Here is a 17,207-nt window from a genome sequence, read left to right on the forward strand (position 1 = left end):
TTGTTGTTTGTTTGAAAAACTTGAACGCAAGGAAGAATTTGACTTACCTGGATGGCGGATGACACATTGGTGGGTGCTTATATTTGTCCTGTTTGTCCAATGATCTTAGAGTTCTACAATTCTATACAATACAAGTACATGGGGATGACTGATTTTACAGTGTATCAACTGGCCTTGAAAGGTAGAGCTTTGATATGTCTTTCACTTTCTTTTATAGTGTGAGAAAAAGAGTTGCGGGTGGTATTTCACTGTGACAATGTTTAATGAGATAGAAATAGATATTATAATGCCTATATCATTAGGAGAGGCAGTCACTAATCATCTGAATCCAGGGTCTCCTCTTACCCGCAATTCAAATTCGACAATAAACAAACTTACCACTTCCCTAATTTACCCTGCAAGTGTAATATATGCATGGCCATGGTTCAGCTGGTGTTATATGGATTTTGTTATATGAATTCTGAAAGGTTTAGAATATTTGACTGTCTGAAATGAACCATATGGGTCTGTCTGGTGTGCATGTGGTGCAACCAGAGTGGGGAACATGGAGAGATGTCCGTCTCTCTGTCTGGCCCAGCCTCATTAGGATTCTGTAACAACCGCCAGGCATATGGCCTAGATCTGTACACCATGTCTCGTTCTAATCCTTCAGACCTCCAAGTCTTCCCTTCTCTAGAATATAGTTGATCCTCGGCAGCATCACATTTATGTAGAAGTATTTTTGTTCTTTGTAGTTGATGTCTTTATAGCCCGTACACTATCAGAATTTGGCCATTTCCTTTCCATAGTGTTACTTACAAATTGATCAGAAAGTTGTAATTCATGCTTTGTGTTCATTGTGCCATAGGCAGCTTCAGTCAGAAATGAGATCAAGGAATCTGGCACCTCTGCCTTATATTTCACATGTCCGTGTGGAGGTTGTATCGCTGTGAGGAAGCTGACCACAACGGGTCCGCAACTGCCAACTTCCTGACTGGCTCAGAGTTGGTCAAAAGCAAACATGTATTATTAACTTTTATTTATTCAGGGTAGCCCAATTGAGACCAAGGTCTTATTCCCAGTGGTGCCCTGAGTTCATTTTTTATTTTTTTTTACAAACAGGAAGAAACATCTGCATTACAAAAAAAACAAGAAGAGTACAAATAACCACAAGGCAACCTCAACAAAATGTCAGCAAAGAAACCATTACAATCAATCAAAACAACTACAATCCTCACTGAGTTCATTCAACACCAGAGTCCTAAACTGCACTAGCAGCACCAGGGAATCATGATGTAAGGAATTTTGTAGGTTATTCCAACAATGGGGGGCACTAAAACTAAAGGGGGATTTACGTAAATTGGTCGAGACCAGAAGGAACTCAAGAGTTATACAAACCTTTTGATACAAGATGTAGTGGCAATTATTATAACTGTCACCTGTAATAAAGCAAAAGGTGCTATGGTAGACGCCATCGAAAGGTTTAAGAGTAGTGGCTCTTGTAATCTGGTACATGGTGTCACCATAGTCAAGAACTGGCAGGAAAGTTGACTGTAAAATATGCTTCCTGCTATTTAGGGAGAGGGGACAAGATCATTTTTTTAAAAAGAAGCCACCTTCAAATTTTGGATTTTTAACTAGCTTATCCATATGTTTTTCAAACATTGTCTTTATCAATCCAACTGCCCAGATATTTCTAGGCGGGAACCCGATTGGTGGGAGAACCATCTAATGAATAAAGATGTAGTTCATCTGAAACATGTTTGTGAGAAATTAGAAAACAACATATATTTAGTCTTGCCCGCCTTAAGTACAAGTTTTAAACCGACCAGGGCTTTCTGTAAGGCAACAAAGTCACATTGCAGCTGTAACAGCCTGATCAACATACATAATATTGTGCCATAAATGTTTCCCAGCTCACTCCCCAGAGCGTTCAAACGGATTGTCTCACAAAGACATGCATTCTCCAGGCTGTCCTTTTCCCAATGGAACCAGCGTTTGATCGCTTTGCATTACAGGCCTGGCGGCCTCATTCCCCACTCAATGATAACCCTGTGAGAGAGTGCAGTCCCAAAACACAGCACCTCATTGAAACAAGTCACTTTTCATTTCTTTTGGATAGGGTTCCTCACTTTCCTGTCAACGCAGCACTTTCTCTGTTTGCTGGAATGTGGTCTCTGGCATTCCAGAAGCCCCGGCTGCAGCACAGGCCTTAACGAGTGGGTGCTGTGGAGAGCAGACTGGGCAGAGACAGACTGGGTAGAGACACACTGGGCAGAGACAGGCTGGGTACAGACTTGGCAAAGAGACTGGGCAGTGACGGACAGGGGAACATACATCAGTCACCCAGCAACACCCCCGGCCCGCATGGCAGAGGGGCATCTAGGGTCAGCCACTCCGTCGGATCAGAGCACTTTGTTATAGCCATTAAGGATTCTCTCTCTCCATAGGGGAAGCTCACATGTGCTTCCCATGTCCAACGCACATGGTATTGGTAGGCCTAGAGCCAGAGGTACTCATTACTGCAGGCTGACCATAGAGTGTGTTTTATTGCCTCATCCATGAGCACTCAAATGCTGACATACCTGTAATTGACCGATGGCGATGTGTTTTAATGACAGTGGTTTCAAGTTGAAGTAATGGCTCATTTACAGGACAGCACATGTATTTCTAGTCACTGTTGTTCCCTCATGGCCCTTATCTTTTATGAGTCAAACACACCAGTCAAGAAATTATAGTGTATACAGGTTGAGAGAAAGGTTAAGTGTGTAATATTTTACTTAGTGGTTAGTGTTATCACCATTCTGTACACACCATCAAGAGGCCCTAAGCCAGAGCCAAGGACATGCCCCATGCGTCCTCTACCCTCAGTGCAGGGGTTTCATTAGGGCCCCTTGGCCATGCTAGGGTTGAAGGTCAAGTCCACAGGCCAGCGGCAGAGCAGCATGGGGTGCTTAATGCATGGGGTAGAGCAGGAATGTGTCCGTGGAGTGTACACCTCTGGCCGTTGTCAGCAGGGAAAGGATGATATGCTGTGCGGGTAATTGCAGGGGTCATAAATGAGTAACACCGCCCACCCTGTAATGGCCTAAAGCAGTAGTATTCAAAGTTGGGGTCGTGGGGGAATTGCAGTGGTGTTGCAAAATAAAAAATGAAGAGTACAGATTATTTTATGGGACAAAATACAAACGTTTTGAGAAAGATAATTTGAATCATATTTTGTTGAGTAAATGTCTTTATTGGTTCTCTTAATTTTTATTTGAGAGATTCACATGTAAGGAATTTAAGGTTATTTGTTGGTGTGAAAATATTAATTTGGCGATTTGTAAGGTTGTGTCATTAGATGTGGGGTGGACAGAATTTCTAGTGAAAAAACAAATGGGGTCTCGGCTGAAGAAGTTTGAATACCACTGGCCTAAAGGGTGTCATTTAAGCAATAAGGCCTGAGGAGGTGTGGTACATGGCCGATATACCACAGCTAAGGGCTGTTCTTATGCACGACGCAACGCGGAGTTAGCTATTTACCACAAACCCCTGAGGTGCCTTATTGCTATAATAAACTGGTTACCAACGTAATTAAAAATACATGTTTTGTCATACCTGTGGTATACGATATACCACGGCTGTCAGCCAATCAGCATTCAGGACTCTAAACACCCAGTTTATAAAGTCTGATATACCACAGCTTTTAGCCAATGAGCATTCAGGGCTCTAACCACCTGGTTTATAATACATTTTAGAGGACTTTCAACATACACAAGTAAGCTGAGGGAGAGACATCTAGCAAGCAACTGGGTCATGAGGGGCTGGTGAGTTTCAAAGGCTGGAAAGAGAAGGGACGTGGATGAGCGATTAGGCCGTGTTCCCATTATGAGATATCAAGGAGAGTTTAAGGAACGGGGTAGTGAAAGAGAATTCTACTTTTCAATTCGCATGCCTTACCTATCGTTGTGGCTGGAAATGTGTAATTTTTGGTCCGCACCTCAAATTGAACGTAAATATCCCAGTAGTGAATTGCTAATAAGAACAAACATTTCAACAATGACAAAAACTTTTCTTCCAAAACATATTACATATTGAATAATGCAGCTAAACCATATCACACTCTTGAATAATGCGAACAATTCACAAGCTATACAGTTGCAGTCGGAAGTTTACATACACCTTAGCCAAATACATTTAAACTCAGTTTTTCACAATTCCTGACATTTAATCCTAGTAAAAATTCCCTGTTGTAGGTCAGTTAGGATCACCACTTTATTTTAAAATGTGAAATGTCAAAATATTAGTAGAGAGAATGATTTATTTCAGCTTTTATTTCTTTCATCACATTCCCAGTGGGTCAGAAGTTTACATACACTCAATAAGTATTTGGTAGCATTGCCTTTCAATTGTTTGACTTGGGTCAAACGTTTCGAGTAGCCTTCTACAAGCTTCCCACAATAAGTTGGGTGAATTTTGGCCCATCCCTCCTGACAGAGCTGTTGTAACTGAGTCAGGTTTGTAGGACTCCTTGCTCGTACAAGCTTTTTCAGTTCTTCCCACACATTTTCTATGGGATTGAGGTCAGGACTTTGTGATGGCCACTCCAATACCATGACTTTGTTGTCCTTAAGCCATTTTGCCACGACTTTGAAAGTATGCTTGGGGTCATTGTCCATTTGGAAGATCCATTTGTGACCAAGCTTTAAATTCCTGACTAGTGTCTTGAGATGTTGCTTCAATATATCCACATAATTTTCCTGCCTCATGATGCCATCTATTTTGTGAAGTGCACCAGTCCCTCCTGCAGCAAAGCACACCCACAACCTGATGCTGCCACCCCTGTTCTTCGCGGTTGGGATGGTGTTCTCCGGCTTGCAAACATCCACCTTTTTCCTCCAAACATAACGATGGTCATTATGGCCAAACAGTTATTTTTTTGTTTCATCAGAGCATAGGACATTTCTCCAAAAGGTATGATCTTTGTCCCCATGTGCAGTTGCAAACTGTAGTCTGGCTTTTTTATGACGGTTTTGGAGCAGTGGCTTCTTCCTTGCTGAGCGGCCTTTCAGGTTATGTCGATATAGAACTCGTTTTACTGTGGATATAGATACTTTTGTACCTGTTTCCTCCAGCATCTTCACAAGGTCCTTTCTGTTGTTCTGGGATTGATTTGCACTTATCGCACCAAAATACGTTCATCTCTAGGAGACAGAATGCGTCTCTTTCCTGAGTGGTATGACGGTGTTTATACTTGCGTGCTATTGTTTGTACAGATGAACGTGGTACCTTCAGGTGTTTGGAAATTGCTCCCAAGGATGAACCAAACATGTGGAGGTCTACAATTTTTTTTCTGAGGTTTTGGCTGATTTATTTGGATTTTCCCATGATCTCAAGCAAAGAGGCACTGAGTTTGAAGGTAGGCCTTGAAATACATCCACAGGTACACCTCCAATTGAGGTGTACCAATTAGCCTATCAGAAACTTCTAATGCCATGACATAATTTTCTGGAATTTTCCAAGCTGTTTAAAGGCACAGTCAACTTAGTGTATGTAAACTTCTGACCTACTGGAATTGTGATACAGTGAATTAAAAGTGAAATAATCTGTCTGTAAACAATTGTTGGAAAAATTACTTGTGTCATGCACAAAGTAAATGCCCAAAACTATAGTTTGTTAACAAGTAATGTGATTGGTTGAAAAGCGAGTTTTAATGACTCCAACCTAAGTGTAAACTTCCGACTTCAACTGTACATGCATATGATACGTCTAACACAATACATACATTCTACCTGGTGAAAATCAGTTTTTGGGACCTTACTTGCTTACCACTTTTTCCATGAGCTTTCTTCCTTCACAGAAAAGTATGACCTCTTCCTAAATATTTGGTCAAATTATGTATTTTTAAAGATGGTTTCCTAGAAACAAGGCCCTCAACTTACCCCTTTTGCTCAACTTACCCCACTTTGAAAATGAATCCTCATTGTTAAGTTAAGAAAAAGAGCCTTGATAATACAGAAGTTACCAAACAGTTGACATTTGATTTCTGTCATTTGTGTAATCCATTTCTGTGCATTGGCTATCTCCTTGAACTCCCAGCATTTCCAAAAGGCTCTGCGAAGACCCTTACTTATCTGTAGAAAAACAACCTCTTGTCCAACTAGAAGTGTTTTAGGCAACTGGAAATCTGTTAAGTTGGATTGTCCAACTATTTTGTGGGACACAGTCCCACCAAGCACAGGGACGTCTGTGGCAGGTTCATTTATCATCATGAAATACCACTGCTATCAATGGTAGAGCATTTTCATCTGAGCTTATCGGAACCAAGTCATCGGCCTACTGAACAATGACTTCAGTAGGAATACTGCTGGGAAGTGATCTTAGACATCTTCAGTGTTTCTTGTTCAGTATAGTATTTTGTCTCTCTGTCTTTGTCACTGTCTCTATCTCTCTCTCTCTTGCCCTCTCTTTTTCTAGTTTGACAAACCAATACTACTGGAGGAGCAGCTGATGACTCTGTTGGATGAGTATGAGATATCACAGAGCTGGGGACATGGTCTGGGGAAAAGGGACACATCACCCAGGGACAACTCTGATACGGAGAGCCTGCCGGACAGCACCCCCCGTCTCTCTGACTATATCCTGTCAGAGTTGCTTCGAGATGCATACACCACCAGCTTTAGCCAGTTGGACAAAGCCACCACTATGTGTTCACCATAGGGTATTAACACATATGTTGGGTGTGACAAATGTAGAAATGTGTATATTTACTGTGCATTCAGAAAGTATTCAGACCCCTTGACTTTTTCCACATTTTATTACATTACAGCCTTATACTAAAATGGATGAAATACATGTTTTGCCTCATCAATCTACATACAATACCCCATAATGACAAAGCATAAACAGGTTTATTTTTTATTTTTTTGTAAATGTATGTACAGTGGACTCCAAAATGACTGGCAATGCACAAACAATACTTACAAAAATATAAACAATATAAATATAGAGATAATCTCTAAATACCAACATGGAATCAACCAAAATCATTACATTTTTTAATACAAAATAAATTTAACCAAAATCAAGGTTTCATAATTATTGGCACTCCTCATTTAGTACTTAGTGCAACCACCTCTGGCAAGTATAACGGCATGGAGTCTTTTCCTGTAATCTTTGACAAGGTTAAGGGGCACATTGGGTCATTATCTTGTTGGAAAGTCCACCTACGGCCAAGTCCCAGCCTTCTGGCAGAGGCAACCAGATTGTCAGCCAAAATTGCCTGATACTTGGTAGAATTCATTATGCCATCAATCTTAACCAGTGCCTCTGGACCTCTGGAATTAAAACAGCCCCAAAACATCACTGACCCCCCTCCATATTTCATATTTCACCGTGGGTATGAGGTGCCTCTCCTTGTATGCATCTCTGTTTCGACACCAAACATGCCGACCAAAACGTTGGTGTCATCTGACCACAGCACCTTCTTCCAGGCCTAATTTAACTGACGTTTGGTAAACTCCAAGCACTTGTGTCTTGGAGTCAGAAAGGGCTTTCTTCTGGAAACCCTTCCAAAGAGCCTGTGGTTGTGGAGGTGGTGTCTGATGGTGGTTTTTGAAACCTGGTGACCCCAAGACGCCACCAAGACCTGCAATTCTTTCACAGTGATTCTTGGGGATTTTGTTGCTTCTCTCACCATCTTCCTCCCTATCCTGTGGGGCAAAATGCATTTGCGTCCTCTACCCGTGAGGTTTTCAACTGTTCCATATCTTTTGAATGTTCTAATAATTGCCCTGACAGGGCTCAGTGGTATATTCAATTGTCTGTGGATCTTCTTGTAGCCATTACCAGATTTATGAAGGTCTATGACCATCTATCTCTTTTGAACTGCTAGTTCTTTTGTTTTCTTCATGGTGTTGGATGACAGTGGGATATTGCATGTGTGTTACCTCATTTTTATACCCTAGTAAAACAGGAAGTGACATAATGGCTCAATATAGTTCCTTAAGACTTAATAAGTGGAATTTAATTTGTGGTTTAATTTTGGTAGATGGTATTTACAATAATCTTTCGGGGTGCCATTAATTGTGAAACCTTGATTTGGAGGACATTGATTTTTAATTAAATCAATAAATTATTTTGGTTGGTTCCATTGAAACATTAATGTACAGTTTTTCTCACATGTTGGTATTTTGAGTTTATCTCTATAATTATATTGTTTATATATTTTTTAAGCATTGTTTGTGCATTGCCAGTCAGAGGTGCCAGTAATTTTGGAGCCCACTGTATATAAAAAAATTTATAAACACATTTACATAAGTATGCAGACCCTTTACTCAGTACTTTGTTGAAGCACCTTTGGCAGCAATTACAGCCTTGAGTCTTCTCGGGTATGACGCTACAAGCTTGGCACACCTGTATTTGTGGATTTTATCCTATTCTTCTCTGCAGATCCTCTCAAGCTCTCTCAGGTTGGATGGGGAGCATTGCTTCACAGCTATTTTCAGGTCTCTCCAGAGATGTTCGCTCTGGCTGGGCCACCTAAGGACATTCAGAGACGTGTCCCGAAGCCTCTCCTGCGTTGTCTTGGCTGTGTGCTTAGTGTCGTTGTCCTGTTGGAAGGTGAACCCTTGCCCCAGTCTGAGGTCCTGAGTGCTGTGGAGCAGGTTTTCATCGGGGTACTCTCTGTACTTTGTTCCTTTCATCTTTCCCTCGATCCTGACTAGTCTCCCAGTCCCTGCCGCTGAAAAACATCCCCACAGCATGATGCTGCCACCACCATGCTTCACCGTAGGTTTCCTCCAGACGTGACGCTTGGAATTCAGGCCAAAGAGTTCAATCATCAGACCAGAGTGTCTTGTTTCTCATGGTCTGAGAGTCGTTTAGGTGCCTCTTGGCAAACTCCAATCATGGCATGTGCCTTTTACTGAGGCGTGGCTTCCATCTAGCCGCTCTACAATAAAGGCCTGATTGGTAGAGTGCTGAAGAGATGGTTGTCCTCATGGAAAGTTCTTCCATCTCCACAGAGGAACTCTGGAGCTCTGTCAGAGTGACCATCGGGTTCTTGGTCACCTCCCTGACCAAGGTCCTTCTCCCCGATTGCTCAGTTTGACCAGGCGGACAGCTCTAGGAAGAGTCTTGGTGGTTCCAAACATCTTCCATTTAAGAATGATGGAGGCCACTGTGTTCTTGGACCTTCAATGCAGCAGAACTATTTTGGTACCATTCCCTAGACCTGTGCCTCGACACAATCCTGTCTCGGAGCTCTACGGACAATTCCTTCGACCACATGGCTTGTTTTTTGCTCTCACCTGCACTGTCAACTGTGGGACATATAGACATATCCAATCAATTGAATTTACCACAGGTGGACTCCAAGTTGTAGAAACTTCTCAAGGATGATCAATGTAAACAGGATGCACCTGTGCTCAATTTCGAGTCTCATAGCAAAGGGTCTGAAAATCTACGTAAATAAGATATTTCTGGTTTTTTTATTGTACATTTGCCAAAATTTCTAAAACATGTTTTCGCTTTGTGATTATGGGCTATTGTGTGTAGATTAACGAGGGGAAAAACAACAACATTTTAATTAATTTAAGAATAAGGCTGTAACGTAACAAAATGTGGAAAAGGGGAAGGGGTCTGAATACTTTCCTAATACGCTGTATATGGTTATATGGTGCTAACAACCAGGCCTGTGGTCATGTCACCACAAGGGCAGCAAAATGGGTTTCTTCCAGACAGACTCTCCCACACCAACTAACACACAATGACTGTATGAATCACCGAGTCTTGTTAAACTGTGTAGTGTATAATCATAAGAATGTAGAGAACCATATTAAACAAGTATTTTGATGTTTGTCAAGGCTTTATACAATGTCTTAAGATTTCCAAAATGGCGTGATACATTATGAAACATTTAAACCTGTAACTAATTTTTTAATCGCTCTATTGTGCCTTTTACAATGATTGCTCCCCTAGGTCTGTATATTCTACTTGAGTATTTCCATTCATTTACACTTTCCTGTAGGTCCAAATGAGGAGTCAGAACAGTAGGAGAGCCCATTGTATTAACCCTGCTAATGTAGATGAGAACAGACCGTTTCTGGTCTCTTTAAACTTAACAACGGATTTATTTGACCGCACAATGTACTACATGCATAACCATTTAGCTGTGAGCAGTGGGAGTGTGGGTCCCTTGGACAGACAGACCCCCATGTACCAAACTGCCCAATGATTTCACTACAACAGTTTCACTCCAATTCACTTAGTCAATCTATATGTGCAGTTGAAGTCGGAAGTTTACATTCACTTAGGTTGGAGTCATGAAAACTCGTTTTTCAACCACTCTACAGATTTCTTGTTAACAAACTATAGTTTTGGCAAGTCGGTTAGGACAGCTACTTTGTGCATGACACAAGTAATTTTACCAACAATTGTTTACAAACAGATTATTTAACTTAATCACGATTCCAGTGGGTCAGAAGATTGCATACACTAAATTGACTGTGCCTTTAAACCGCTTGGAAAATTCCAGAAAATGATGTCATGGCTTTAGAAGCTTCTGATAGGCTAATTAACATAATTTGAGTCAATTGGAGGTGTACTTGTAGATGTATTTCAAGACCTACCTTCAAACTCAGTGCCTCTTTGATTGACATCATGGGAAAATCTAAAGAAATCAGCTAAGACCTCAGAAAAACAATTGTAGACCTCCATGTCTGATTCATCCTTGGGAGCAATTTCCAAACACCTGAAGGTACCACGTTCATCTGTACAAACAATAGTACGCAAGTATAAACACCATGGGACCACGCAGCCGTCATTCTGTCTCCTAGAGATTAACGTATTTTGGTGCGAAATGTGCAAATCAATCCCAGAACAACAACAAAGGACCTTGTGAAGATGCTGGAGGAAACCGGTACAAAAGTATCTATATCCACAGTGAAACGAGCTCAGCAAGGAAGAATCCACTGCTCCAAAACCGCCAGACTACGGTTTGCAACTGCACAATGGGACAAAGATCGTACTTTTTTGAAAAATGACCTCTGGTCTGATGAAACAAAAATAGAACTGTTTGGCCATAATGAACATTATGTTTGGAGGAAAAAGGTGGATGTTTGCAAGCCGAAGAACACCATCCCAACCGTGAAGCACATGGGTGGCAGCATCAGGTTGTGGGTGTGCTTTGCTGCAGGAGGGACTGGTGCACTTCACAAAATACAGGTCATCATGAGGCAGGAAAATTACGTGGATATATTGAAGCAACATCTCAAGACATCAGTCAGGAAGTTAAAGCTTGGTCGCAAATGGGTCTTCCAAATGGACGATGACCCCAAGCATACTTCCAAAGTTGTGGCAAAATGGCTTAAGGACAATAAAGTCAAGGTTTTGGAGTGGCACAAATCACAAAGCCCTGACTTCAAACTCATAGAAAATATGTGGGCAGAACTGAAAAAGCATGTGCGAGCAAGGAGGCCTTTAAACCTGACTCAGTTACACCAGCTCTGTCAGGAGGAATGAGCCAAAATTCACCAGACTTATTGTGGGAAGCTTGTGGAAGGCTACCCAAAATGTTTGACCCAAGTTAAACAATTGAAAGGCCATGCTACCAAATACTAATTGAGTGTATGTAAACCTCTGACCCACTGGGAATGTGATGAAATAAATAAAAGCTCAAATAAATCATTCTCTCCACAATTATTCTGACATTTCACATTCTTAAAATAAAGTGGTGATCCTAACTGACCTAAGACAGGGAATTTTTACTAGGATTAAATGTCAGGAATTGTGAAAAACTGAGTTTAAATGTATTTGGCTAAGGGCTATGTAAATTTCCGACTTCAACTGTATCTGACGGGACACAGATGTTGCAATCTATCAAATCATTATTGCAGTTATTGGCAGAATAATACACTTCAATCAGAGTGATTTGAGGAGCCAATGATGTCCTCTAGGTATGGTCTGCTTACCTTCATTCCATAACAATGAGGTCAACTCTGAGGTAGGGAGCAGTAGCAAGCTGGGGCTGTCTGGATTTGGATTTGGCATGAATTTGCAGTGTTGCCATTGACTGTCAGAGATGTGCCCTGTAAAATGACTTAATCAACATTCTATTTGTCTCTTCTACAGAAGCCTCAACAGCAAAGGCTGTAGGTCTGTGGAATTCCTCAGATAGGTGTGACTCTAATCTATTTGAGGTTTCATTCACTGGGCAATTCCAAGAAAAATAGACATAGTGCTATGTGGGTTATATTGTGTAATAGCTCTACATTAGTCATGGTATTCTAATGGTGGCACACATTCCCATAACACAATCCTTTAGAAGGCTTTGGTGCTGAAGTCCTATGGCTCCTGAGCAATGTTCACTCAATTATTTTTTTTGCAAACTTGAACGTTGTGAACATTCTGTGCAACTTCCGCCCTGAATTTACTGAGAACACTGAGGCTGTACCCGCTTTAAGTTTTAGCAGTGGTCAAGTAGGCTACTGTGGCTATTTGATCATAATGTAGGCCTGCCAGAGTGGCCTACCATCAAAAACAATGGAGCAAAACACACCCCATAACATTTTAACATGGAAATAGCTGTTAAATCATTCAGCCTACAGTAGCAGCCTATGTGTGGTGTTCAATGACTACATTCCATGATACTTTAAAAAAAGAAAATACATCCAGGGCTTGACATAAACCTGTTTAGGAGTTGACTTAAAATGTTATGTTTGATGCAATAAACCACTTTACAAAATAAATGCATTATTATTCCCATACCATTATTACAGAGAATCAGACCAATTATGCTACGCACTGCCTATTGGCTACTTACCTTATTCAAGACCGTCTCTAAATACAACACTTCCCTCTAAGACATAAAATAGCTCTTTACCTGATTTGCCTTTCAAAGATGGACAGAAATGCACACGTGTTGTGCTCTTGTTGGAAGCAACCACTCCCCCATTGTTGACCCGAAATGAGCTATAACTTCTTACTACTCTGAAGTCATCTTTATTCTCGCTAAAACTCCTGTGGCTTATTTTTCAAATTGTCATGTTTCGTTTCTAAATGTTTGCGCAAGAGTGAAGGTTTCCTGCGAGAAAGTAACGGTTAATTTAATTGGATGTTAATTATTTGACTAGGCTACCTGTATTTGACATTTGTTTTATTTCGCTGAACACTAGATGGTTGAATTTTATTTTTGGCAGTGAAACGAGGCTACGCAGGCAGAAAAAAACCTCACCCAAATGTATAGCCCCGTTGGAAAATATGAATGTTCTGTTTTTTTTTGGCATTGCTGATGGCATTGCGCGTACCCCTGGGGGCTTGCATACCTTAGTTTGGGAATACATGGTCTATTGTATCAAAATCTTTGGCCAAGTCAATAAAAATAGCAGCACAATATTGCTAAGAATCAATGGCAATGGTGACATCATTAAGGACCTTTAAGGTTGCAGTGACACATCCATAACCTGAGCGGAAACCAGATTGCATACCAGAGAAAATACTATAGACATCAAGAAAACCAGTCAGTTGATTATTAACAGCACTTTTGATGAACAGGGCAAAATAGAACTAGGTCTATAACAGTTAGGATCAGCTTGATCTTCACCTTTAAATAAAGGATGGACCGTGGCTGCCTTCCAAGCGATAGGAACCTCCCCAGAAAGGAGAGAGAGGCTTGGCGATGATAGGGCCAGCAACCTTAAAGAAGAAAGGGTGTAAAATATCTGACCCAGATGTTTTTTCCGGGGGTCAAGTTTCATTAGCTCCTTTTGCACTTCATGAGAGGTGCAAAAGCTAAAGCTTTGTCGCGGGGTAGGGGAAAAAGAGGGAGAAGCATCGGGATAGTCGCATCAGAAGGAGTGGGAGATGAGGAAATGTGGGACAGGCAAGGAGGCATGACTGAGTCAAATAGGAATCATGACTTAAGAGCTCAGCTATGTGCTTCTTGTCAGTAGCAACCACATCATCAACATGAAGGGACATGGTTAGCTGTGATGAGGAGGGTTTATTATCCAGGTCTTTAACCATTTCCAGAACTTCCTGTGAGAGAACTGCCCCTTAAAGTAACTAACTTGGGCCTTCCGGATACCCTGAGTGCACGTATTTCTCATTTGCCTGAACGAGAGCCAGTCAGCTTGAGTATGCATGTGCCGAGCCTTTCGCCAAATGCAATTCTTGAGGTGGAGAAACTCTGGTTGAACCAGGGGCTGAACCTGTTTTTAATGATAATTTTCTTTATGGGTCGTATTTAACAATACCACTGAAAATATTAAAAAAGAAGGTCCAAGCGTCTTCGAAAGAGAGGATCAAGCTGATTCTATACCAATCTATACCATTAAAGTTTTTTAGCAAGCGTCTATGACAAATCAGGACAGGTAATTTCACTGAGCAGCCATTACGAACACAAGCTGTAAAACAGTGATCACTAAATTCATTACAGAAAAAACAGACTGATAACTATCAGGATTATTTGTAAGGATGACATCAAGGAGAGTAACCTTTTCTGGGTGCGTGGAGTCATACCTTGTGGGATTGGTAATAATCTTGCTTTAGGACTTGGTCAGGTGGTTTAAGCATGTCCCAATTTAGGTCACCTAGCAGGACAAATTTAGACTAAGTGTAAGGGGCCAGGAGAGAGCTTAAGGTAGGTAGGATACAGGCCGGTGCTGATGGAGGACGATAGCACCCAGCAACAGTCAACAAAGAGCTATTTGAAAGTTTAATGCTTAAAACCAGCAAATCAATTTTGGGGGGGGAACTGAGCACTGAAGGTGATCCTTGGTAAAGATTGCCACTCCTTCACCTTTGGAAGATCTGTCTTGCCAAAAAGGGTTATAACAAGAAAGGTTAACATCAGCATTCAAAACACTCTTCCTTAACCATGTCTCAGTAATGACCAACACATCTGGATTGGAGCTGTGAACTCTTTCAATTGATCCTTTTTAGGTAATAAGCTTCTAGTGTTAATGTGCAGAAAACCTAGGCTTTTACGAGAGCAGAAATCAGTGAAGCAGATACCAGAGCACAAGTCAGAATTGGGGCTAGCAACTGTAGATGTTCCAGGGTGTACATGCACATTTCAAGATATCATCAACAGTAATACAATCAAGGTACAGGGAGAACTCTGCAGTGCTGATTTATGACATCTGAATGTGCATCAGATGGCAACAATATCATATTGTACAGAAATTTCATCAGGTAACATGAATACAAAGCCGGTGAGAGGTGGTTAGAATAGGATGGGAGGCCAAAAGTCTGTGTAACCAATAGATCAAATAGATAGAGTCCCAAGTGTGGGAACTAACAGTCTGTCCCACGGTTGGGCAAAAAAAGTTTGTAGTCAACAAACTATGCAAGAGTCATGAGGCAAATAGCAAAATGCGCAAGAAAATAATATATATATATATATATATAACGACTTGAGGCTAGCCATTGTAAGTTCAGTGTCACTCGCCAAAAAAGTGTGTGTGTGCTGGAAGTGAGCGAAAGCTCAGGATTGAGGGGGGGAGTGTGGTGGGGGTACCTGTACCAGACCTGGGGAGACAGGGCAGATGGTGAACAGATCGCCAGGTGGAATCCAAGCAGCAGTGCAGCAGGCAACGGGACTAGGTGTTACACCCACACCCACTTGGGAGAAGCTTTTATTTCTTGAGGCAGATTTCTTGTGGAAAATTCCAGTGGATGGTCTCTGAACAACAGGAGGAGGCTTCAAAGACTCCTGCCACTTGTTGGGCCCAAAGGCCTCGTCACCTTTCACTTCAAACCTCAGCGCTAATTGAAGTTGTATCTGGTCTGTCCTAGCAAGCCTGGCAGCCTTAACTCAGCATTCAGTCCCCATAAAATAAAATCTATCATTGTAATGTACTTTATTTATTTATTTGTATTTCTTCTTCTTTTCTTTCAAAATAGCATCAGACCAAACACTAATCACTCAGTTCCAGGTTGGATGGTGTCCTCAGGTCTCTGCTGTTTGTTTGCTTGAGCACCCTCCATATTGCTCGGAAGCAGGTAACCTTGGTTACAGTAATCTATCTGGTTAATTTTGGCCAAAATTAGGTTGTAGTTTTTATCTGGAGCGAAGGCCATGCTGTGGAGGGTAGCATCCTGCATATGTCCTTGCTGCCTCCAAATCTATCCTTTTGTAAAAAATCAAATTTCAATCAATCAAATGTATTTATAAAGCCCTTCTTACATCAGCTGATGTCACAAAGTGTTGTACAGAAACCCATCCTAAAACCCCAAACAGCAAGCAATGCAGGTGTAGAAGCATGGTGGCTAGGAAAAACTCCCTAGAAAGGCCAGAACCTAGGAAGAAACCTAGAGAGGAACCAGGCTATGAGGGGTGGCCAGTCCTCTTCTGGCTGTGCTGGGTGGAGATTATAACAGAACATGCACAGATGTTCAAATGTTCATAGATTACCAGCAGGGTCAAATAATAATAATGACAGTGGCTGTCGAGGGTGCAACAGGTCAGCACTTCAGGAGTAAATGTCAGTTGGCTTTTCATATCTGATCATTCAGAGTATCTGTACATGTCAAAAACATGTTGAAAAATGTGAGAGCTCGCATGCAGCTGTGTCTCTCTTTCTTCCTCTCTGCAATCTCTCTCATAATGGGGACCATTCGTGTAAGTAGGCCTATATTTGCATATAGGCCTACTTCAGCTCTGATTGGTAATTGTGCACTGGTCTGTGTAGAGTACTGCTTGTCCATGCAATAAAATCTTAGTCCAATGCGCTGTGCCTACAAGAAAAGCTCTTGCACAGTTAGTTTTGCATACTAAATCTTGCATAGTTCGTTTTGTTTCAGTACATTACATTGAAAGTGGCTAATATTGTGTTGATTCGATCACAATTCCCACAGTAGAGCGAAACGTTGAAAGTGTTAACTAAAGGGGAAAACTGTCAAGTTGAGTGAAGTTTGATCCCGTGCTTCTCTGCAGGGGCTCATATTTCTTCTGTGTGGTAGTCCTAGGGGAGCTGTGTGCCCATGTGCATCTTAAAGGGAACATTGCTCCTGTGATCGTTGAATGTGGTTAATGTTCTAAAACTGGGCCATAGTTCATCTTAAATGATCGTGCTGTTGACTCTCAAGGATACTCCCTTTCTCAGAGGGCTCCCAGGAATCAAGTAATAGATGCCAGCAGTTGACAGAATATGGCATCTATCCCTGTAATGTTTTGTAATACTGTAGTTATTCAAACTGAGAATATACTGTATCCACAAGCAAGCAAAGGACACTCAAACAAA

General features: G+C 41.4%; 1 protein-coding gene across 1 annotated transcript in view; it reads left to right on the plus strand.

Moving 5' to 3' along the window:
- fsip1 (fibrous sheath interacting protein 1) overlaps positions 1–6,825 on the plus strand; it is a 64,283-nt gene extending 57,458 nt beyond the window's left edge. Inside the window, exon 11 of the mRNA XM_020501084.2 lies at positions 6,439–6,825. Within this exon, the coding sequence (XP_020356673.1) occupies positions 6,439–6,681 (243 nt within the window). The 3' untranslated portion in view covers positions 6,682–6,825. The remainder of the gene's footprint in view (positions 1–6,438) is intronic.
- The last annotated feature ends 10,382 nt before the right edge of the window (positions 6,826–17,207 follow it).

Source organism: Oncorhynchus kisutch, linkage group LG14, assembly GCF_002021735.2.
Source record: "Oncorhynchus kisutch isolate 150728-3 linkage group LG14, Okis_V2, whole genome shotgun sequence".
Taxonomy (NCBI): domain Eukaryota; kingdom Metazoa; phylum Chordata; class Actinopteri; order Salmoniformes; family Salmonidae; genus Oncorhynchus; species Oncorhynchus kisutch.